The sequence below is a fragment of the Schistocerca serialis genome, chromosome 8 (genome assembly GCF_023864345.2).
Source record: "Schistocerca serialis cubense isolate TAMUIC-IGC-003099 chromosome 8, iqSchSeri2.2, whole genome shotgun sequence".
NCBI classification, from domain to species: domain Eukaryota; kingdom Metazoa; phylum Arthropoda; class Insecta; order Orthoptera; family Acrididae; genus Schistocerca; species Schistocerca serialis.
The window spans coordinates 556515195-556540278 of record NC_064645.1 but is presented as its reverse complement, the minus strand read 5'-3'; the positions used below and the strand labels follow the sequence as shown (position 1 = coordinate 556540278).

The 25084-nt window shown below is 38.4% G+C and overlaps 1 protein-coding gene across 1 annotated transcript in view; it reads left to right on the top strand.

Moving 5' to 3' along the window:
* LOC126416767 (WD repeat-containing protein 26) overlaps positions 1–25084 on the top strand; it is a 140102-nt gene that overhangs the window by 14227 nt on the left and 100791 nt on the right. Inside the window, exons 3-5 of the mRNA XM_050084612.1 lie at positions 3402–3461; positions 12503–12639; positions 15309–15443. Coding sequence (XP_049940569.1) covers positions 3402–3461; positions 12503–12639; positions 15309–15443 — 332 coding nt within the window. The remainder of the gene's footprint in view (positions 1–3401; positions 3462–12502; positions 12640–15308; positions 15444–25084) is intronic.

Below are 25084 nucleotides of genomic sequence, written 5' to 3'. Positions count from 1 at the left end.
CATGGTCTTCTTAAACCTTCCTTGATACCTTATCTTGCACCTTAAACTATATATGGTCAAACTATTTTTGAACTTTTTGGGTTGTTTAAATGCTTTTGTTTCATCAGAGTGTTGATGTTATTGGAGACTGATAGACAGAGACTATCATATTTGTGGCAATTCCTGTTTCTTTCCACTGATTTGGAAGGCTTCACTGTAAGTCAGTCTTCTGATTTAGCTGTAAAATTACAAAAACTGACTTAGATGTTCTTATTCCTGTATCCCATAGCAGCAGTGTCAGTCATTGCATGTCTCGAAGAGGCTAGTGACATTCCGTTTGTTATGTATTTCACAACATCTAATTTGAAAACAATGATGACATTCTTCACACTGATTTCTATGTCTGACAACTCTGTGGCAGTTTGCACTTTGTCTGTCAAGTTTTGCTTAAGCTATTTGGTTAAAACTCTTTGTTAAAAGAAAGGTAGCAATTAAGGGATATCTCAAACTGATTGTTGGTGACATATGCTGAGGTGACAAGTCATGGGATAGTGAATTCACGTATACAGATGGTGGCAGTATCAGGTAAATGAGGTTTAAAAGGGCAATGCATTGGCGGGTCTCTCATTTGTACTCGGGTGATTCATGTGAAAAGGTTTCTGATGTGATTATGGTTGCTCAACAGGAACTGACAGACTTTGAATATGGATTGGTAGTTGGAACTAGACACATGGGACATTCCATTTTGGAAATCGTTGGGGATTTCAGTATTCTAAGGTCCACAGTGTCAAAAGAGTGTGCCGAGAATACCACATTTCAAGCATAATGTTTCACCACAGACAACGCATTGACCAGTGACCTTCACTTAAGGATTGAGGGCAGCAGCATTTGCATAGAGTTGATAACAGACGAGAGACACTGACTGAAATAACCTCATAAAATAGTGTGGGTTGTGTGACGAACATATGCGTTTGGACAGAGCTGCAAAATTTGGCATTAATGGGCTATGGCAGAAGGTGACCGCAAGTGCCTTTGCCAACAGCATGGTATCCTGTTCAGTGCCTTTACTGGGCTTGTGACCATATCAGTTGGACCCTAAGTGACTGGAAAACTGTGGCATGGTCAAATGAGTCCCAATTTCAGTTGGTAAGAACTGATGGTAAAGTTTAAGTATAGCGCAGACACCCCCCCCCCCCCCCTCCCCCCCACACACACAAAGCCATTGACCCGAGTTGTTAACAAGGCACTGTGCATGTTGGTGGTGGCTCTATAATGGTGTGGGATGTGTTTACATGGACTGGGTCCTCTGGTCCAACTGAGCACATCATTAGCAGGAAATGGTTATGTTTGCCTACGAGGAGAAAATTTGCAGCAATTCATGGATTACATGTTCCCTAACAATGATGGAATTTTTATGGATGAAAATGCGCCATGTTACCGGGCCACAGTCGGTTTGAAGAACATTCTGGACAATTGGAGTGAATGATTTGGCCACCCAGAGTGCTAGACATGAATACCATCGAACATTTTTGTGACATAACCGAGAGGTCAGCTTGTGCCTAAAATCTTGCACTGGCAACATTTCCACAATTATGGATTGTTATAGGAGTAGCATGGCTCAGTATTTGTGCAAGGGATTTCCAACGACTTGTTGAGTCCATGCCACATCGCGTTTCAGCACTACCCTGGGCAAAAGGAGGTCTGACACAATGTTAGGAGTTTTGTCACATCAGTCTAAGTTTGCAAATGAGAATTATTTAGCAATAGTTCTTTTATGTAATTTAAATGTAGCCTTTAAACTGAAATATTTTGTGTAATGAAATTTACTTGTGCAAGTCCATGAAAATTATTCATGAAGAGTTAATTTATGTATGAAAGAGGATTTGAATTATTTATGATAAAAAATTTATGTATGAAGACATTTAAGTATTTACAAACAAGCAACATTTCCAGTGGAATTTACCATCTGGAAGAAAATAAACAGCATAATATTGTAGACTTGTGTAAATTATAAAATTTTCATATGAATATAATAGAGGGGAACATTCCACGTGGGAAAAATATATCTAAAAACAAAGATGATGTTACTTACCAAACGAAAGTGTTGGTACGTTGATAGAGACAATAACAAACACATACACACCCACAAAATTCAAGCTTTCGCAACCCACGGTTGCTTCATCAGGAAAGAGGGAAGGAGAGGGAAAGACGTAAGGATGTGGGTTTGAAGGGAGAGGGTAAGGAGTCATTCCAATCCCGGGAGCGGAAAGACTTGCCTTAGGGGGGAAAAAAGGACAGGTATACACTCGCGCGCGCGCGCGCACCCACACACACACACACACACACACACACACACACACATCCATATCCATCTGCACATATACAGATACAGGCAGACATATGTAAAGACAAAGATCCATCCGCACATATACAGACACAGGCAGACATATGTAAAGACAAAGCTCTTTGTCTTTACATATGTCTGCCTGTGTCTGTATATGTGCGGATGGAGATGTGTGTGTGTGTGTGTGTGTGTGTGTGTGTGTGTGTGTGTGTGTGTGTGTGTGTGTGCGCGCGCGCGCGAGTGTATACCTGTCCTTTTTTCCCCTTAAGGCAAGTCTTTCTGCTCCCGGGATTGGAATGACTCCTTACCCTCTCCCTTAAAACCCACATCCTTTCGTCTTTCCCTCTCCTTCCCTCTTTCCTGATGAAGCAACCATGGGTTGCGAAAGCTTGAATTTTGTGTGTGTGTGTTTGTGTTTGTTATTGTCTCTATCAACGTCCCAACGCTTTCGTTTGGTAGGTTACACCATCTTTGTTTTTATATATATTATAAAATTTTCATGTAGTCATATCACTTTATAAGGGGACACCATGAGGTATACTTCTACGCAACTCGGAGGTTGTGTGGACTGTCTGCCAAGTTGAAAAAAGGAGCGAGTTTTATGAGGAAGACATTGTGGAGCAGATTATCATAAGTATCCATAAAGAGTTCCATTAAGGCCGAAAAATATACTGCCTGCTTGCAGGTTCAGAGGTTTCTCACATATGAGAAGATTGCAAGAAGTGCCCTTTCTCCTATATAGTAACAAAGGACGCTTTGATTCCAAAAATGGAGAATACAAGAACACCTTCTTCTCAGTAATTTTGGGATTTTCCCAGTGTGATTAATGGTGTGGTGCTGAGTGTTCAGTCATGTTATTGTTTTCATGTTTCACATAAAATTGAAACAACTACTCAGCTGAACACATGGAAGTACACCATTGCAGAAACATTTAATAATTAAACTTCACAAATCACATTTTTCTGATGTTGCTTCTTATGTCATGGAATTTTGTTGTTAATTGATTTTTCTTTGTGTCCAGGTTCTGTGTTAAATCCTAAATTTTTTTGTTGTTGCATAATTTTTGTTTTCATTGTAGGCTGACAATGACCTGAACGAGCTCAAACCTCTTTTGGAAGGCTCTTCTCAGTGTCTTGTGGTAAGTAAATGTGCCTTTACATCCTAATAATTTTAAATTAATTTTGAAATTTTGTATGTTCATTTACCTGTGGTATGTTTGGATGTGAAAAGTAAATCAGTATGTTAAAAAAGGAGCAGTTTTAATATTTTTGAGCTAAGGGATATACTAAAATCAGATGAAACATTTTTCTTGTGGAGCATGGAAGACTAGATATAACGCATTTGGAACGGCAGATGAGATGGTAAAAGTCAGAAAAGCAAGAATTACTTGTACTATTGATGTGCAAGGAAGGAAGAAAGGAAGAGTAAAGAAGAAATGATACTATGAGAGGTTTTAAAGAAAAGAGAATAGAGGATTGTTTAAAAACAGTTGTTAGAACACAAGAGGATTTGAAGAGAAATTAGTATATGAAAGAATGGGCACTCGACAGAAAAAAAGTGGAGAAAGTTTTATGGATGACAAAAGCTGCTCATGAACTTTGGGTTGTGTGATAAGTACATTGCCCAATAAAACAAGTTAAGCACCCAGAAGGGGAGGAGGAAATGATATTAAACTTCACAAGTTGAGATGGTATGTGACGTTATTTCAGTTTACAAATAACTTGGCCGTATAAGACCACTTATCAGTATGACGTTGCATCTCCTGTGGCTGGAATGCCTACACTGATTCACTTAGGAAGCTGTTGTATTCTCTTGTGAGGCAAAGTGGTTCATAGTTGTAAATGCCCCTTGATATCCTGGATATTGGCATTTGGTTGGAGTTGACGTCTGAGCCGATTCCACAAATGTTTCATTAGGGACAGATATAGGGATCTTGCTGACCACGGAAGTACTTCACCACACCTGCCAGGTGTGAACGAGTATGGTCCTGCCGAAAAATGACACCAGAAATCTGTCACGTGAGAGGTAACCCATGGAGATGCAGCATGTCCCTCACATACTGTTTTGCCATCAGAGTTCCCTCAATCGCTACCAGTTGTGACCTGTGCCTCTCCAAAACATTGGAAGACTGGTACTTCTCCCCATGTCATCACCACACTCACCAACAGTGGTCAACCGATGTAGAGCAGAATCTTGCTGTATCACTGAATACATTGCAGTGCCATTCATTAGCAGTCCACGCTTCTTAGTCAACACACCATTCTCAACACAGCCATTTGTGTTGTGGTGTTATTGGCAGCATAGCTTTTTAAGGTAGTTCTCTAGTCCAGCTACTATTAGTCTCTGACCAGTTGCGTGGGATGATACAGAATGTTGCATGGAGTTTATTACTTGGTCTTGGATTGCAGGTGCAGATGTGAAGGAAAGGATTATGATGAGCTTGGTGCGCAATATGGCGATCGCACTTGTGGCAGTCAGATGTGGTTGACTGGAACCTTGATGATGAGTATGCCTGCCCTCACATTCCCATGCAGTCCATCAGCTGACTGTCAAATCCAAATGCTCCACAGATCTGTATAATGTTCAATTCAACCACCCGTCCAAGTGGAGCCCCCACAGTGAGGCACCTTTCAAACGCCTTCAGGTGCTGATAATGTTATCCCACAGGAGCATATAGCGTTTTCATGTTTTTCACAGTGATCACTCAACATATAATGCTGTTCATACTCTCTACATACTCTACCAGACCTGGTAACAATACTAAACATCAAAAACACTAATGCACTCTGGTGGCTATTCTACCTGTAACTGAGAACTGCAAACTTTCATCATTTGCATCTCCGCCAGTCGTCATTTACATATCTGCCAGTGGTTTGTTCATATGCAAAGTTACATTGACATCTGACCGTGTCTTGGATGCTTCACTCTTTTTTTTCTCTGTATATGCCTTGGCAAACATATCCATTATCCAGGAAGGCTACCAGAATATGAATATATCTAATACAAAACACCATTTGCCAAATACTTGGTGATTTTTGGGGTATACATTTAAATTGGAGTTCTTTTAATGTAAGCCATGTTAGCAATAGTAAACAGTATGAATGACATCTCAGATCTCTCTGTCTATTTTAGAGTATTCTTTTTTGTACTTTTCAAAGAGCCTTTCTTATTTTTGCTGCATCTTTTTAAAACTGATGAATGTTTCAATATACAGGCAAAATAAATTGTGTTTTCGAAAGAAAAGTAAGATGAAAATATTATACGAGATGTGAAATTTTGTTTTTCTTAAGGAATTTGTATTTATTCATCAACATCAATTTTTTACCCTTTAAAGTAATCCATCTCAGATATGATACACTTTTGGTGGAAGCACTTCTGGCACTCACTTTTCGTTATGGTGTTCAGCTTCTTCAGCAATTCTGTTTTTATTTCAATGGTGGTGGCAACCTATGTCCGGTGGAACAATGAGCGAGTCAACATAACCCTTTTTTTGTCAAAAATTTGTGAACAAGGGTTGAGATGTGAGCAGGAACATTATCGAGTTACAGTTACCACTAATGGTTTTGCCACTATTCTTGTCATTTTCTTCATGTAAAGGGTGCATAATTTCCAGGTAGTATCCCTCATTGACCATACATCCATAAGGCAGGAATTCATGATACACTGCCTCTTTGTAATTGAAGAAAACAAGAGAACAACTTTCACTTGTGAGCAAACTTGTCAACTTTCTAGTCTTGCTCTTAGGGCAGTTTCAATTGGGATGATTGGGCCTTTGTTTTGACATCATACCTGTATACCAATGTTTCTTGACCTTCTGTTGAAGTTCTGTATTGTTGTCAGCTTTATTCAGCAATTGCTGAGCAGTGTTTATGCGACATTTAACAATATCAGAAGAAACTTTGCTATTACATGTTTCATGTCCAAAACATCCAAAACAATTGCTTGGCATGTGCCAAAGGATATGCTGAGATCAGCAGCAACCCCTCTGATGGTGATTTTTTGGAACCATTTTCTTCACATGTTCCACATTCTTGATGGTAATTGATGTGCTAGGCCGTCCAGGGTTGTCGTTGTCTTCAAAGTCATCTCGACCCTATTTGAAATGTTTATACCACTCGTAAACTCTTGGTCTTATTCATAGTAGATTTGCCAAAAGCCACAGTCAACATTTAAAATGCAGTGCTGCCCTTTATTCCACTTTTCTAGCAAAATTTAATGTGAATTCTTTGATCCATCTTTTTCAAATGTAATAACTTGCTGATCACTTGAAAACACACATAACCTATTTGATTGTCAACAATAAACTAAATATTCAAAACAGCCGCAAATGCAAACCTATATCAGGAACATGTCCACCAACAATATGATAAAAATTGAAAATCGGATGTATAAAGCCTGCAATCACACCTTGTATATGATTATAACCAAGTGAATAGTGAAAAGTGGACACTTTTAAAGACACTATGCAAAATACTGTTATTATGTGGGTTGACAGTAGACATCAGTAAATGCAGTCTTAAAAAAGTACTATGCTGTGAACTGAAAAGCAACCACATATTGACCATGATAGGTCTGAGCCCATAGCACCTGTATTTGATGTTATGAAGCCTTGTTCTGTTGTTAAATATCATATAAGATTGTAAAACATTGTAGACATGACAGGTGTATGCAATTAATTGCACATCAGTGATGTACTGTATGCAATATGTGCATTAGCCATGTTAGATATCACTACTAATGCTGCCATCTCTTCACACTTGTATGCCAACAGTTGATGCAGCAACCTTCTGCAGCCCTGTCTACTATGATCTCTTAATAAATGTCTTTTGTGACATAGGTTTGAAATTAGCTTTATATGAGCTGGAAAGTCAAAAGGTATAAGCTGCTCTCCTGTGTTGGTGGAAGGTGTCCAATGAAGGTGCTCTTGCTCATCACCCTGGGCCACCATATTAACTGAGTAATCTTTGACAATGACTGCGAGACTGTAACTTATGTTAGGGTCACATGATGCACACAGGACGATAGCTAGGACCATCAGGAACTTTGCTGTTAGCTTGGCTCTGAACAAGGACGCCACTTGCCAGGCTTCCTGCCATCCTCCTCGGCTGTACAGTCCACCTCCAGTTAGCAATGGGACATCCTACTGGTTTTAAAAATTGATTGACCAGTTGATTGTTTTTTTGTTCCATTGGTTTTTCTCTGTCAGATAAAACAACTGAGTGAAACTAGTCTGTTAAGCCATGTCAGCTATATGAATGTTTTCGCTCACTTCTGGGTTTGAGTGGCTACACTTAATGTGAGACAACTGAGTGTCACAATTCTCTGACAGTTACATCAGTTATACAAATGTTTTCACCCACTCTGTAGTTTTTGTTTTCATTTGCGTACTTTTCCAGCCTTGTCAATTATACATGTACCATGTCTAGGGTTGTTAAGTTTTTTAGAGTGACAAATAACACTATTATTTCAACGAGAGAGGAATAAAAATTATATTTTTCTAAAAAAATTAGTATTTTCCAAATTTGTGTGTTTTACTACTTAATTACAATTTATTTGTACTTCTGGCAGTATATACAGATTTTTGGTTGATTTCAAAATGTTAATAACTTATACTTCATTATAAATTTGTGTTTAAATGAATGAACAATTACTTTTTTATTTAAATTTATTGAAGCTTTCTCTGTGTGCCCACTGGTTTGCTCACATCACCAATACTTCTATTTGGTTAATGCTGAGGTGATGTAAACAGAAGGCATATGAAATACGATTTCTTTAATTGTTTAGTGAGATAATCACTTGCTTTTTAAGCACATACTTTCACTCGTCAGGATCTTTTAATGAGAAATTTGTGTCATCATGTGTCAATTTTTTTTGTAATTTCTTTAATTAACACAATTTCAGAATATGAATCATTCATACAGATACTGTGTATCATGTAGAATTTATCTGGATAGTAACTTTTTATACAGTCATATGCTTTCTTCCATTTCTATGCCTCTGAGCATTTCAGGACTTTGATGCAGACACGAAGTTCACTGTTACACTAATGCCTGTTTAGACATAGGAACTTAAAGCTATTTATTGGTACTTAATAAAAAAACAAATATTGGAACAATAATAACAGTGATGACAGGCAATAATAAAGTGCTGTCAAAAATAATGATCTAACAGTACCAAAACAATCAAATGGTTCCACCTCAGAACAGAATGTGCCATGGAGACTCCAGGTGTCACTCAAAGTGGTTCACATCGATGACTAGAGATAGGCTTAACTATGAAATTGAAGTACGAGTGCGTGAATGTCAGCAGTACTTCTTCTTGGCCATGAAATGCTATACATGCTGTTTTTCAAAGGACATAAAATATAAACATGTTTGTGTGTGCGGGTATGATTTTTATGTATACAGCCAGTAATGTAACTTTCCCGTAATATTATTTACCTTTCATACAAATAAATTGCTGAATGAATGTGAGGCTGGATGCAAATGATTTTTAATTAATAGACATGTTTCAGTAAAACAGATTACAAGCAATTGCTAAAATTTAACAATGTTCCTTTCATCTTCACATATACCTAAGGGAACTTTCATACTCAACTTTGTACTCCTAATAACACACCAGCTTAACAAGTTACGTGTTAATTGCATCTGGAACAACTTAATCCACAACAGTATATTAATCATATGAATATAATAGAAAGAAACATTCCACGTGGGGAAAATATATATAAAAAACAAGGATGCTGTGACTTACTAAACGGGAAAGTGCTGGTAAATAGACACACAAACACACACACACACACACACACACACACAAATTTCAAGCTTTCACAACCCAAGGTTATTTCATCAGGAAAGAGGGAAGGAGAGGGAAAGACGAAAGGATGTGGGTTTTAAGGGAGAGGGTAAGGAGTCATTCCAATCCCAGGAGCGAAAGACTTACCTCAGGGGGGGGGGGGGGGGGGGGGTGGGTGGGGGGGGGGGGGGGGTGGGGGGGGGGGGGGGGGGGGGGGGGGGGGGGGGGGGGGGGGGGGGAAAGGACAGATATACACACACACACACACACACACACACACACACACACACACATACATATCAATCTGCACATATACATGGTGGTATATGTGCGGATGGATGTGTGTGTGTGTGTGTGTGTGTGTGTGTGTGTGTGTGTGTGTGTGTGTCTATATATACCCGTCCTTTTTTTCCCCCTGAGGTAAGTCTTTCCGCTCCCGGGATTGGAATGACTCCTTACCCTCTCCCTTAAAATTCACATTCTTTCGTCTTTCCCTCTCCTTACCTCTTTCCTGATGAAGCAACCTTGGGTTGCGTAAGCTTGAAATTTTGTGTGTGTGTGTGTGTGTGTGTGTGTGTGTGTGTGTGTGTGTTTTATTGTGTCTATCTATCAGTGCTTTCCCGTTTGGTAAGTGTTTTTTATATACAGTATATTAATCAGTTTTAAATGATGAAAAGATGAATTAATCTATTTTATATATAGTTAAATGAATAAGTATAACACATATTTTAACCTCTGCATATCCCCTGAGATGTCTTTGTGTACCCCAAGAGTAGAGCTATGCTCTAGGGGTGTGTATATCCCAGTTTTATCTCAGTCCTTTATTTAAACTAATGAAAATACTAAAGACTGGTGCACTCAGAGCAGTGAATGGATAACTCAGTCAACCAAAGTACTAAAGAGTGGTTTCAGTTGAAAGAAGGAATACATGGTTCAACTGACAAGAAAACTATAGACTGGTTTTACCTGAAAAGAAAAAAAAAATGAATAATTCAGTTAACATGGACTGTGTGCACTGTTTTCATTCAGTTGCCCCATAGGCTGCTTTCACTCAGAAAAACTGAATGAATGATGATCCAATGATATGTAAAACTGCAACTGCCTAAATCAGTTGTTTTCATTTGGTTGGTCCCGTAGACGTGTCTCACTCTAAAGAATGAAAGAAAAATTCAACTAGTATGTAAAACTATAATTGAATGAGTTTATAGTTTTCCAGCAACTGACTGAATTGGTAAATCTCATTCAGTTGTCACTCCCACTACCCATGGTGGTATAGCAAAGTATTCAACTGTTGACAATATAATGTAACTGCATAGATAAAAAACCTACACACCAAGTGAGGGCAGGAGAAAACTCACACCACAAAAAGGTTATAACTCATGCAAGCCGTCAGAGCTAGTGGCACCTTCTTCCGCAGAAGAGTTGAAGGGGAAAGAAAAGAGGTGAAGGAAAAGAACTGGAGAGCTTTAGGAAAAGTGTACAGTTCAGAGAAGTCAAACCAGAACCCCAGGTCGTGGAAGTCTTAGCGGACAGGATGAGAAGGAAAGACTGGTTGTTGTGGACTAATAGGGACAACTTTCAGATTTTTCTTTGAAACTCCATCAACCTTATAATAGCTTTTTCATTTTTTATTTTTTTATATAATTGTATTATTGTCATGACCACCTCTGATTCACATCGCCAGTTATTTGGACAGTAGATGTTACATTTCTGTCATGTTAAGGCTGGTGGCTGTGCTCTGTCTTCGTGGTCTCCAGGACATTTTCTTTAAACAAGATGATGAAAGGTTACATGTTAGCTGTGGTCTCTTGACCCGTCTTGATACAGTGTGTGTCTCATTGTTGGCCCGGCCATTACGTTTTCCAGATATCTCACCCACTGAAAACAGGTAATCATGGATTGCCAAGAGACTGGCATCACATCACTTGTCAGCCGTTACAGTTGATGAACTCTGGCAAAGAGTTGGAGCAGTTTGGAATGACGTATCCATGTATGTCATCTAAGCATCAGTTTGATGTGATACCTACATCTGCATCTACATCTATACTTGGCAAATCCCTGTAGAGTGCATGGCAGAGGGTACATCCCATTGTACCAGTTACTAGAGTTTCTTCCTGTTCCATTCACAGTGGACTGTGGGAAGAATGATTGTTTAAATGAATCTGTGCATTCTTTAGTTAATCTAATCTTGTCCTCATGATCCCTCTGTAAGCACTACATAGAGGTTTATAGTAGATTCCTAGACTCATCATTTAAAGCCGGTTCTTGAACTTTTGAAGTAGGTTTTCTCAGGAGAGAAAAGAGCCTGCCAGTTTAGTTTCTTCAGCATCTCTGTGATACTCTCCCATAGGTAAAACAAACTTGCGAGAATTTGTTCAATATCCCCTGTTAGACCTATTTGGTATGGGTGCCACACACTTGAACAATATTCTAGAATTGGTCCACGAGTGATTTGTAAGCAGTCTCTTTTGTAAACTGATTGCATTTTCCCAGTATTCCACCAGTAAACCAAAGTCTAGTACCTGCTTTACCCATGACTAAGCCAGTGCGATCATGCCCTATAAAGTGTTACACCCAGGTTTTTGTACAAGTTGGACGATTCCAACTGCGACTCATTGATATTATCATCATGGGACACTATGTTTTTGCATTTTATGAAGTGTAAAATTTTACATTTCCGAAAATTTAAAACATGTTGCCAAACTTTGTACCAGTTTGAAATCTTATTGATATGTGACTAATTATTTATACAGCTTCTTTCAGACAGTACTTCATTATAGATGATTGTATCATTTGCAAAAGCTTGAGGCTACTATTAATATTGTCCACAAAGTCATTAATATACAACATGAGGAGCAAGGGTCTACATCTGATGCTGACTCTCCATACAGGATAACATGTTGCATTGTTCCTACCAAAAAATCCTCAATTCAGACACCAATTTCACTTGATACCCTACATGATCATACTTTGAACAACCCAGCTGAGATATATCCTTGTTTATGCCAGAGATGACAAATATTCAGGTGATACAATACATTAGTATGATGTGTAGCCTATAATACATTGTTGCCATTTTCATTAGTGTTAAAGGCTTGTCATTAAATGTAAAGAATGCAAATTTGATTTTGTGTCAAAACATAAAAATATGGTTCTTGCATATTTTTATGTAAAATAAGTCCATTATTGATTTAACTGTGAAGAGAGAACATGTCACAATGTATGCTTCATCAGAGTTGAACATAAATGTACGATGGTTTGATACTATTTGTTACTGTCTGATACATTGTTTTCTCCTCAGAATTAGTTTGGAAATTTCACAGCCCATACTATCCAATATGATTGATACTCTCTACTGTGAACTATGCCCTTTTGATTGTACAGGAGATGAAATTCCTACTGCTGGAGCAGAAGTATTTGGAGTTCCTCGAAGATGGCCGTGTCTTGGATGCATTGCACGTATTGCGCAATGAGCTCACTCCACTAAACCACAATACAGCACGTGTGCACAAGCTCAGCAGGTGTGGCATTCTATACATGTTACATATTGAATATTATATTTACAATTGAATAAGTAAAATATTTTTGTGATTGTGTTAGAAAATATTATGTGCAGGATGATAAGGAGTAAAAAAGTCTTTAATTAGAGAGAAATTTTGCACAGGCTTGTGCACAGATTTACCTGATTTTAAATTTTACAGTCAGCTGTGCTTACACAAGACCTTATGACACCATGCCTCTCTTAATTTTGAATATAGGCTTTGTAATTTATATGTCCTAGGAGGTGCTTCACAACAATCTTCCAACACTTGTCAGTTCTGTTTTGTGATGTTACCTGCTACCTCCTCAATTTCCATAGGGGGTTGAAATAGTAATGTATGAATGAAGTTTTTCAATACATTTTAGTAACGGAATAATACTGTTTTTCATTAACATCGAATTTCCAATTTTAAAGATAAACATTTTGTAGAACCAAAAGGAACCCCGTATTCTATCTGTTCCATGGATTGCTTAGAGAAGGCTTACTTGGAAGCTAGGAATTTATGGCATTATGCCTGGTCACAATATTTTGAGTTTCGTTTTATTGCCTGTAAACAATGTGAAGTTAATTTAACTTCCTAGAGCACCTGATTTCATTTTTCATGTAATATTTTTCCAAATTCAAACAATGGAAACTCCAGATTGGAATATCAACTGTATTAGGAAAAGGATAGGTCGGTGCTCACTGTAAAGATGACCCATTGAGTTGCAGACAGGCATAACAAAAAGATTGCTATGCATTATCGCTTACGGCCAAAGCCTTCTTCAGCAAAGAAAACATATACACATTCACACAAGCAAGCACACCTCAGGCACACATGACTGTAACTATCGGCAGCTCCGACTGGAATCTTTTTCAAAATTCCTCAGTGTAGCTTATAGCTATCTCTCTACTTTTGTGTAGGTCTAATCCACTAACAGAAATGCTTTCATTTTTGTGGACATCAGTAATTCCATGTTCAGATGCTGATTCACAGTCCACTGCTACCTACACTTCTCACACTGCATCAAACTATGAACTCTATCTCAAGTATGGAATACTTCAACAAAGGAAGAAATATTGTGAGGCAAGAAATGTCATATCCATGTTAATGTGGAACCACAGTTACGCTTTTTATTTCAACTTGACTTCTGCTGTCAGTGAGAATAAGTGGGCACATAAATCATGTCTCTACAGAAAATATACAATACCATTGGGCATATCAGACATCATTACAGATAAGTAATAATCTAGATTCCTGTGTCAGTTTGTGGTTACACTGGCATCTCCACAGATTCCATAACTTATTTTAACATAATGCAGATGGGATTTAATAATGTAGGAAAAGATAGAATGCTACTTACCATAAAGAAGATGCTTTAAGTTGCAGACAAACACAGTTAAGAGACACTTGTATAAAGCTTTCAACCACAGCCTCCATTAGCGAAAGAGAAAAACACATCAATCACACACATAAGCAAGCCCGCCTCATGCACACATGGCCGCCAACTCTAGCATCTTTTGCTGATGAAGGCTGTGGCTGAAAGCTTTATGTGCAGATTGGCTCTCATGCCATGTCATAAATTAACTACTATTTTTTTTCTGTCTCTTTAATCACTACTCCACCGCCCCCCCCCCCCTCCAAATCTACTTCATTTCTGCCATGTTCCACATAATAGTGTCTGTAAAATGTGTACCTAACGAACAGAGCCATAATTTTCCTATTATTCCCATTTAAATGATTTTTTTCTTTTGTTTTTTTTCCATCTTTGAAAACTTTTGCATTAATTGCTCCCTATTTCTTTTTGCCATTTCACCATCAGTGTTTGTTCAATCTTTGCATCTATTTTCAGTGTGTACTTCTCTTGTATTTCTTTGACCCTTCTAAGTTCTCCAATTTTTAAATATCATTTGCTGCTAACATTTCATAGCTAATTTCCCTTGCGGCCCTTCCTTCTGTGTATCCCCTTCTTGGTTCTAATCACAAACTACCATGACTGAATATGTTGATTGACCATGTCAAGTATGTTTACTGTGCTAACAATAACCTTGTTTCTTTCCAGGTGTATAAAGTATGCTGCTTCATCTTTTGCTTTTCATGTAACAGGATTTCTGCAGAATTATAACAAAATACATGCTTGCCCTGAACACAAAAGTTAATATATGAAACAACATTAAAGTTGGAAATAACAATATCAAAACTGCAAACACTAATACTAATTGCTGAAAGTCATTCAATTGCTGTAGTACTTTTTTTATGATTTTCTCACTTTACAAGTGTTGCAGTTTTATTTTAAACAGGTACTTAGAAAAGAATTGTAGCTTCTGCTTCTTTTGTTTGCTACAGAAGGAGCAGACTGGTCTGTAGCAGTCAGTATTTTAGTGTAAAGCTACTTCATTATACTTTTTATGTAACTTTTCACAAACATAGACATTTTCTACTTCTAGAAAGGCATGAAGTTTTTGGAGTTTTAAAAAATTGTTGAAATAGTTATATTGCCAGAATATTACAGCATTATTTGTTCACAGTGTTTTAGTTACGATTGAGCAGTATAGCTATTGATTTGAAGAAAAAAGGCCAGAATTTGTGTTTCCTACATTAGACAAGGAAGTAAAAATACAATATGTGTGTTTTTGTCGGAGAGTGCTTATAACACTATTTCTTTTCAGCTATATGATGTGTAGTGGCCGAGATGATCTGATGCAGAGGGCAGAATGGGATGGGAAGGGAATGAAGTCACGCCAACAGCTGATGGACAAGCTTCAAGGGTTCCTCCCTCCATCAATAATGCTGCCACCACGGAGGTAAAATGCTTGATCTCTTTATTGAACTGCCTTGAAACTGCATTGTAGTTTTGTGTAACAAATCACTGTTTCCCATCATTTCCTTACTAAATACCTGCATGCACACTAATATTGAGCATGAAATGTTGCTTCTTGCGTGAGTTTCTGCTCCAAATGACGATAAGCAAAACAAACTATCATAACCAAAAATGCCTAATGATGCGTAATGCTTCACAAACCAGTATAAGCAAACAAACTTCAAAGATTAGTGATGTCAGCTGAAGTAGTTAGACCTGTTGACATTCCACATAACTTAATGCTGCTGTGATGTGATTTATCATCCATTCTAATGTGTATTAAAAACAGGCATTTTAGTTATGAGCTTTTACGATCTCGTACTTGATGGAAATGAGTGAGTAGTTGCTAAAAGCCTAAATAAATAAATAAAACTCATACACTCTTTGTATATGATCTGTGGAATATATATTTTCATCAAGGGAATTTAAATTACAGTTTATTTGCATATTTAGTTTTTGATTTTTATTGTATTTTACCATCATCTCCTATGACACACACACACACACACACACACACACACACACACACACACACACGTCATCCACAATATTTTAATATTATAATGACAAGGTAGCTGCTGGGTGAGGATGCAGGGCAGAAAGGAATATATATCAACATCTGTACTTGTCATAATTTTTCTGATTTTTTTTTTTTTTTTTCCTTACTCTGTATTGTTGTTTACATTTCTTTATTCTTTTATTAGTTATACCTTAATTGATTGCTGTTACCTTAAGGGAACGGACTAAATATGAATATCTACATCTCAATCCTCATCTTAAAAAAGATACATTATTAAGCAAAAAAAAAAAAATTAATTTTGGTGGTGTGGCTTATCTAACCACCAACAGATGCAACACTTAATTTGTTTGTCATAAAACCAGAAAACCTACATCTTCCATCTGTTTATCATTTGTTGAGATTATTGGATGTCATATAAATTGAAGTATTATTTTGAAATGACAATTGTATCCATGTGGTAATTTTCATTATTTTTCTTAGTTTCAGTCTGTGATATGGTACCAACATAAGTGGTGGTGTGGCAGCAAAAGCTTTATCCTTGGTCTCACTTTTTTTTTTAATTCCGTGTAGTTAAGACTAGTTGCTGAGGATCAGATTTCTTATGTTTTGAATAAATAGTCATTACAAAAAAGATTTCTATCATTAAAGTACTGCCACATTATTCCTCCAGAATCAAAAGTAATTAATGAAAAAATAAGGAAACTTCACACTAAATACTGTCTTAGGCTTTTCCATTACTCCATGCTCCTCAAAACATGTATTATTACCATTTTTCTTTTAGCCTTAAATTAATGTTCATTGTGATAATACAAACTGTATAACATTAGAGTACTTATTACTAAAAATGAGAACTGGTCTTAATGTTTTGTGATGTTAAAACAGTGACTTGTGTTGTACTTTCACGAAAAATTTCTTTCTATAGTGAACCATTCAATATTAGTATCACTGTATAAATGAAGCTGTGATTTACGTACCTGCAAATTCTCAATGGACACATTGTAGCGATGCAGGACACCTCCTGGTCATCTGAAATAATTCTGATTGCAATGAGGTAATGGAATAACTTTTGTATTTTTGGTACAGTACAATTCTCAAACTTCTCAGTGAATGTAATTTGGTTCCAATATGCAACCAAAAATGGATCATTATAGCCAATCATTGGATGGTCTCGGCACATGGATTGCACCTGACTTCTCCAAGGCCCTGTATTGCAAATGCATTTGCATAGGTACTTTTATAAAGACTGGCTTCTTTAAATGGTTCGTAGTATACTACATAGGTAAATGCCCATTGCACTCTTTAAGATGTTGAACAAGCCAGAGAAAAACGAAACTGAAATTTCTTACACAGGCAATATAAAAACAGAAGCTTCATGGTAGGTTAAACACTGTGCCTGACTGGGACTCAAATATTACATTATTGCCTTTTGCTGTCAAGTGCTGTACTGACTGAGTTATCCAAGCATGACTCATGACCTTCCGTCACAGCCCTACTTCAGCCAGTATCTCTTTGATACCTTCCAGACTTGATGGAAGTTCTACTTTATACCTTGCAGGATTGGAACTCCTGGAAGGAAGGACAAGTTCAGCAAGGTCATCCACATAAATAATAGAGTAATGGGCTCAGTATTGAACCCTGAGGAACTCTGCATTTTATCAGTAACTCTACTGGGGAGATGCTGTCTCTGATTTTATCATAATTTGAGTCATACTTGAGTGATACCTTCCACCTGCAGTTCCGCATACGTGAACATAACTTCCTGTGTACTATGTCTCTTCATATCCCGTCTTTGTAATTTTGCAAACAGAGTTTTATGATCCAAGATATTGAAGACTTTTGAAAGGTCAAGAAAAATTCCTGCAGGGACACCATGCTGAGGGAGTTTAAATCAAGATTTAAAAACTCAGATTGCTGAGCGGGTAGACTTAGATTTCCAGCAGCCAGACTATTCAACGATGAGTGTCTGTCATGGAAAAGTTTTTGTAGCACATTTGGGGGGAAAAGAAACTGTGGAACAGGTCTGTAGTTGAGCACTGTATCCAGTTGAACCTTTCTTGAACTATATCAGGTTGAACCTTTCTTCAGTAATGGTGAAATTTTTTCTGTTTTGAGAACTTTCAGAAAAAATGTGTTTATAGTGAAATGTTGGAAATATTTGACAGTGGCATTGCTATGTGCTGAACTCGTGCTTTTAATATGAAGTCTGCTCTTTCATCAATACCACTTCAGATTTTATTACTTAAATCTTTTATTTTAAACCATAATTTCATTCTGGTTTGTTTTGCACACATCACATACATACAATGACTTGTTGCCATTTATTTTCTGGAGGACAATGTGTGTGATTCTTTAAAATGTACTTGAATGATTTCTTCAGTTAATGATATGAAGTACTGCATTTTTCACAACTAATTTAGTGTCTGTCACATTGACATTGACTCCATCTGATGATAAACATAATTATATATTCTTTTTTAGCAGTGCACTAGAAGTTTCTCTTTTGATAACATTCCATATGGGTAACATTTTGTTTTCAGATTATCTTTGTAAACAATATTTGCTTACTTGTTCATCATACTGTATATCTTTTGCTCAGATTTTGGAGTAGTCATCAAATTCTTGGGAAACTATATCTTTTACAACAATATTGCAGAGATTTGTTTCTCTCGGAGAAAGTTTTGATGCTTTTGTTACCTGCCACCCTCTTTTTTTTTTTTTCTTCTTAAAAATTAATATTTTGCTTTGAAATAGAGAACTGTATTAAGGTAGTAAAGGAAGATATTTTGGAAACACATTTACGTACTTTTAGTATTTTCCCAAAGAAAATGTTTTCCCTATTTTGTTCTTGCTTATTTATATCTCTGTGCATAACTTTACTACAGGAAGAAAGAGATAATATTGTTACATTCCATCTTGTATTTTCCAGTGTTTGAAGGACAGATATAATATAGATACAGTAGGGTAGTATATGTATCTTACAGTGCCTTCATAGTTCGATGAATGTGTACATGTCCAAAGGAGCAGACACTGCTGATTATTCACAGCATTATTAAATTATGAAATGCATACACAACTTGTGAATACAATTGTACAATGGATGTATGATTTACAAGTGACACGTGAAAATTTGTGCGGGGCTGGGACTCAAACCATACTTCCATACGTCCAAGTGTCTACATCCTATTCTGCTCACATGGAAATCATATGATTCCCACACAGAGAGAGACATTGTTTTGCTCATCATATTGCCTTGCTTTGGCATGAAACACAGTATGGTAGCCTCTGTATTTTACAGTGTCTGTATATTTTTTTTAATGATGCGCCGCCATTTGACTTTAACAAATTTTATTGTTACACAATCCAGATTTCAGGCTTAGGTCATTTTCGAGTACAAAAACTGTAAAAAATGTTAGAAGTATAAATCACAAAAGCAAAAAATAGGGCAGCCATGAGAAATGATGTATACATACTGCAATTCTTTATCTTATTCAATAGATATCATACTGGTATGAAACAAAAGTCCTTGCCAAAAAAAAAGCGTATCTGGTCATACAGACCAGATCTGTCATTGGGAAAAGTGAGAACATCTCTAAAATGCAGAAATAAATTACTCACTTTAGTTTCCGGACAGAGCTGTTACATGAAACTGCTATGCAATGAACAGATATGTGCCACACTGTTACTTCTGGACAACAACTGGAATGGACATGGTCGAAATAATCTTCCAAAGATCGCCTGAGAAACATCACACAGTGCACAACACAGTCAGCGTGTGTGTGTATGTTAGGGGACAAGTTGGCTGAAATATTTATTTTGTGTGATAAATACATTATCTTTGTGTACATTGGTACGTAAGTGTTAACAGTATATGACATGGAGGCCCACTACTACAGTTCACATGTAAGTATAGTGCATCAACCACAAATAAAACTGTTTTGCACCATTCCATTGTTGTTTCACAATTCCAAGCCCATACCTATTCCCTCATTATTGCTTCAGCTAAATTGTGTTGTCATACGTCCAAGTGAGCAGCAGTAATATAAAACGAGCAGTGAGCTAGGTGACAAAAAAATTTATATTGCATGCAAGAAAGTGACCCAGATTATGAGCTAGCAGCACAATCCCACAATAAGGCAGTTGTCTATGAGATAATTAGCAATCAGATAAGCGATTAACTGGGTTCTGTTGCAACAGCGCTGTTTAATGCTTCAAATGGGTTGTTACTGTGAGGTATCACCTGCTTGTGGCTACAGTGTGACACAACGAAAGTTTATTTCATTATCGTTTGGTTAAACAGGGTTTTAGCTCATAATATTCAATTTATTTTACCATTGTTTAATTAAACTAAGATTAAACAGTGATTTTGCTCATACATCTTTACCTTGGTAACATAAAGACAGCTATTCTTTACATGTGTACAAAGTACACCGCACGCGTACTCGTGTTATGAAAAGTGGGTCACCTGCTCGAGTGTTAACAATAGCTTTAAATTCAATGGTTAAATCAGTATGTTATTCTTTAAATAAGTGACATATGAGGGAAGCTATATGATGTAGCAATGCTAAATACTTTCTGTTGATTTTGTTTTGTATCTATAAAATCAAAGCTTATATGTATGTAATAATTGAAAGACTTTTTTTTGGCGGCGCCATGATGGAGGGTGGATTGGAATGATAGAAGCTGTAGGTGGAAAAGGCGCTAGATAGCTAGATAGGGGGAAGGGGGGGGGGGTTGGAGAGGTAAACAAATATTCACAAAATATTTGAAATGCATTTACATACCCAAACACTTTAAGTAACGATTATAAATGTGTGGGTTATTGAAGTATTTATAAAAGTATTGGAGAACATAATCACATTTTAAAGACACATTTAAGTAACCATTAGAAATATATGCATCTTTGTCTACTTGTGTTTGTCTACACAGCTGCATTCACATTTCTCCCCCTCCCTATCATTTTGTCTCCATTGCATCTTGGGCCTTCCTGGATGATTGTGCTGGAGGAAATTTAGGGAGCATTTGGGAGTGCTGTTGCAATTTGTAATGATACATACTACTACTTGCCTATATAGTGCACCTTGTTTTACCTAATTAACGGCTCGACCTTTTACATCGGCATGAATATCACCCAGTTTTCAGTCAGGGTGAATGGGCATAGGCAGAGGGTGTGTACACACAACACACAATATCCTGTTGAAGAGCATGCTGTACTACATGACAGCCATGACCTTGGTGCCTGTTTCACCACAGCTCCAGACATTAGTGTCTCAGAACTTTGCAGGTGGGAACTAGCACTACAACATGTCCTTGGTTCTCGCCACCCACCTGGCCTTAATTTAGAGTAATTCCTTTCATCTCAGCTTTTATTCACAGCAACTACTCCTTTCCTGACTCCATGTTAGTTTTCTACATCTTACATTTTCTGAATTGTCTATTTTTCGCCACCACCCCCCTCCCACCTCTGTTACATTCAATGCACTTAGCTTTTCACTCTTATCAGCTCATGCACAATGTTTTAGTAGTAATCTCTGTCTTGCTTATTATGCTTTCTTCCACCTTTAAGTTCTTGGGTTTTCAAATCTTGCCTGGTGCACTACCCAACAATCAGTCTTTCCTTCTCAGCCCGTACGGTAAGTCTCCCCTGAACTGGAGTTCTTAGTGACTTTTCTGAACACTATCCCTTTCCCTAAATCTCTCCAGTCTTTTTCCTTCACTCCTCTTTCTTCCCCTTGAACTCTTCTGCCAGGAGGAGGAGCCACTGGCTCTGAAAGCTTGTAAAAGTTAAACCCTTGTGTGTGTGTGTGTGTGTGTGTGTGTGTGTGTGTGTGTGTGTGTGTGTGTGTGTGTTTTCCCCTGCTGCTGCCTGGCGAGTAGATTTTTTACCTGTCCATTTATATTATATTATCAATAACTTTATTTCAAGATAGAAACAACATGTTTGTCACAAATATATTATGATAAGACGCTTCATGATGTTTACATGTGAACTGTAATACTGGCCTTCAGAGTCGTACTGTATATCTGTTGTGTACCAATGTATGCAAGGATAATGTATTTATCATGCAAAATAAACATTTCAGCCACCTTGTTCCCTAAACCTACATTCACACTCGTGGATTTCTGGTGGAGATTTGTGCAAGTATCTTGGCACATGTACATCTGACTTAGTTCAGGGACATGTGCCCGGCACATGTAGCCAGTGCGAGTGTTCTCACTGGCAACATGTAGCCTATCAGTTTCACAGAACATGGTGTCCGAAGCAGAACTTCTATTTATTTGTGCTAGTGCTGTGAATATAATTGTGAAAAGGGAAAATATAAGCAGAAAGGAACATAGCTGGTGGGTGCGTATGTTTCTCAGCAAACGGTGTAGTCATGGAGCTTACAGTTCAGTGATGAGTGACGTAAAGGTTCAAGACGCACATAGTTTCAAACATTTTGTTAGTATGTCAATGACGGACTTTGAAGTTTTACTACATATGACAGCACAATACTACACATCAAAGGATACAAATTTTTGAGAAGCTGTAAGCCCTGCTGAACAACTAGCCATTACATTACACTTTTTAGCTACTGGAGACTTGTACAGCTCTTTGGAGTATATGCGTAGGATCTCCAAATTTAAAACCAGTGAAATAATACCAAAAGTTGACACTATAGGAACTGTATCTTTATCGATCCCTTTTTTTTTTTTTTTGACTGTCTTTAATTAAAGTCCCCCCAGGGGGCTCGCTGCTCTTTGCCGGGTTTCGTGCTTGGCTACCATGGCGCCCCAGCCATTGCAGCATCTATTCCCTTCCGTGCCGCATGTCTATCCTCTTGCTATTCTTTTCCCCCTCCCTTGGGGAACATATCTCGGATGTTTTTGGAAATGTGTTCTGCATTTTCAGTAGCTGATATCAGAAGAGTCTCTCCGTTGGTTTTTGTTCCCTTTTCCTTTCTTCAGTCCCCTTCTGCTTCGGCATTTTAGGTCCCCCTTTTTCTTCTTCCTCCCTGTGGACTCCTGAAGCCCAGCCATCTGAGACATAACAGAAGACTGGGTAAAGCATAATTCTCAGCCCCAGGTCAACAGATAAGGTTTGCATGTATCCCCTTGTATAGGCCAGGCCCAGGGAGGGGTGTTTGCCTGAGCTGCTATTATCCCAAATTGCCAAATGGCCCCTCTGTTAGGTGTTTGGGAGGTATGACCTGAGGTGTGAACAGTCATCTAAGGTGGATATTCTCCCAGTTGGAAGGAGCGCATCTTTGGAGATGCTGGAAGTCATCATGGATTTTCTCGCAGTGAGCCCATCATAATCTTCAGTCAATGTCAACTAAACATAAATGGAATGAGGCTAACTATTCAAAGACCAGCTACACCACAGTTCGTTGTGGTTTCACATACTGAAGAAGGTCAGTCCTTTGCTATGATAAATCCATTTATTAGCTGGAAAGGTGATGAGGCAATTGCCGGCCCTGTGAAATCCTGCTCTCGTTTGCATAATGGCACTTTGCTTTTGGAGAAAACTTCTGATTCTCAAGCACAACAACTGCTTACAGCTTTGCTCCTTCATGGCTATCCTGTTCGTTTCGAGGCCCATCGAACGCTGAAGTCTTCCAATGGTGTTATTTACAAGAGGCTGCTTGATGGTCTGACTGAGGCAGAAATCCAAATGTACTTCTCTGATCAGGATGCCATTGGGCAATGGAAAAGATAGATGCATCCTTAGTGACCCCACACACTTTTTTCCTCACTTTTGATAGAGTGATGCTTCCATCAAAGATCAAAGCAGTGTATGAAGTTATCACACTCTGACCGTACATTCGAACCCAACGCACTGCTACCAGTGTCATCGTTGCAACCACACTTGAATGTCCTGCCGACAGCTGGCCAAATCTGTAACCTGTGGTAGTGATGCTCACAAGCGTGAGCCACCTTCTCCCCACTGTATCAATTATGTGTCCTCCTCCCAAGATTGTCCAGTGTATCTCAGTGAGTGGGCTGTCCACGAGATCTGGGCGAAGGAAAAAGTGCCTTTCCCAGTCGCTCTTGCATCGTGGGCCAGTCGGAAACCCTGCGTTCTACTTCCGTCACTTAGGTACACTGCTGTTCTTGCTACATCTCACTCTACGAAGGACATGGCCACTTAGACATACAACCTCAAATTCAGCACCGTGGTTGTAAAATCGCCCAGTATCATGATAGCATCTCTATCACCTTCCTCAGCTTTGCCACAGGCCACCAAACTTTTGCGTCACGGGGCAAAGTCACCTGATATACAACTGGCTGCACAGAAAGGACAGGAGGAATACTTCCATGTGGACTTCTTACATCCCTTCAGCCAACAAACATTTGAGTCTTCCTTTGCCAACCAGAAAGGCTCCAAGAAATCAAACAAAGGCAAATAGTCTTCTCCTTGGCCAACTCAGAGGTCACCTTTGACAGGGTTACCATGTGACACCCTTGTCTGGCCAACCTCTGTTACCGGTGGTTTTTTGCCGTGGACTTCGTAGACCGACAGAAGGAGAATGCCGATGCCTTTGTAGATGTCGTGGAGCGGGATCTTTCGGCCATGGCACCCTGTAGCAGTGAATCTCTGAAGGCTGGTACTTAGCAGCCACTGAGGTGACACCCCTTCATGTTTTTCCTCCTTCCCTTTCCTTGTCATGACTCTCCTCTAATGGAAGGTTCACAGCCTTTGATCCAACAAAGTGGACTTATAGCTGCTGTTGGAATCACAGCGTACACTTGTTCTCTGCCTCCAGGAAACAAAATTGCGTCCTTACGACCGCTTTGGGCTCTCGCATTTCTTCCCAGTCTGCTTTGATCTTCCCCCATCTCATCAGAAAGTCATGCTACTCATCCAGGATGACGTTCATAGCGAACCCATCTCCCTGACTACCCAGCTTCAAGCTATTGCAATCCACGTTTTCCTTCCTCACTTGACCTTTTCCCATTGTACCATTTACATCCCTCTGTCATTCGGTGTCACCAGGTTCTAACTTCCTCCATCGTATTGGGCAACTCTACCACCCCTTTCTGCTGCTTGGCGACTTTAATGTGCACCATCTCCTTTGTGGTTCTCC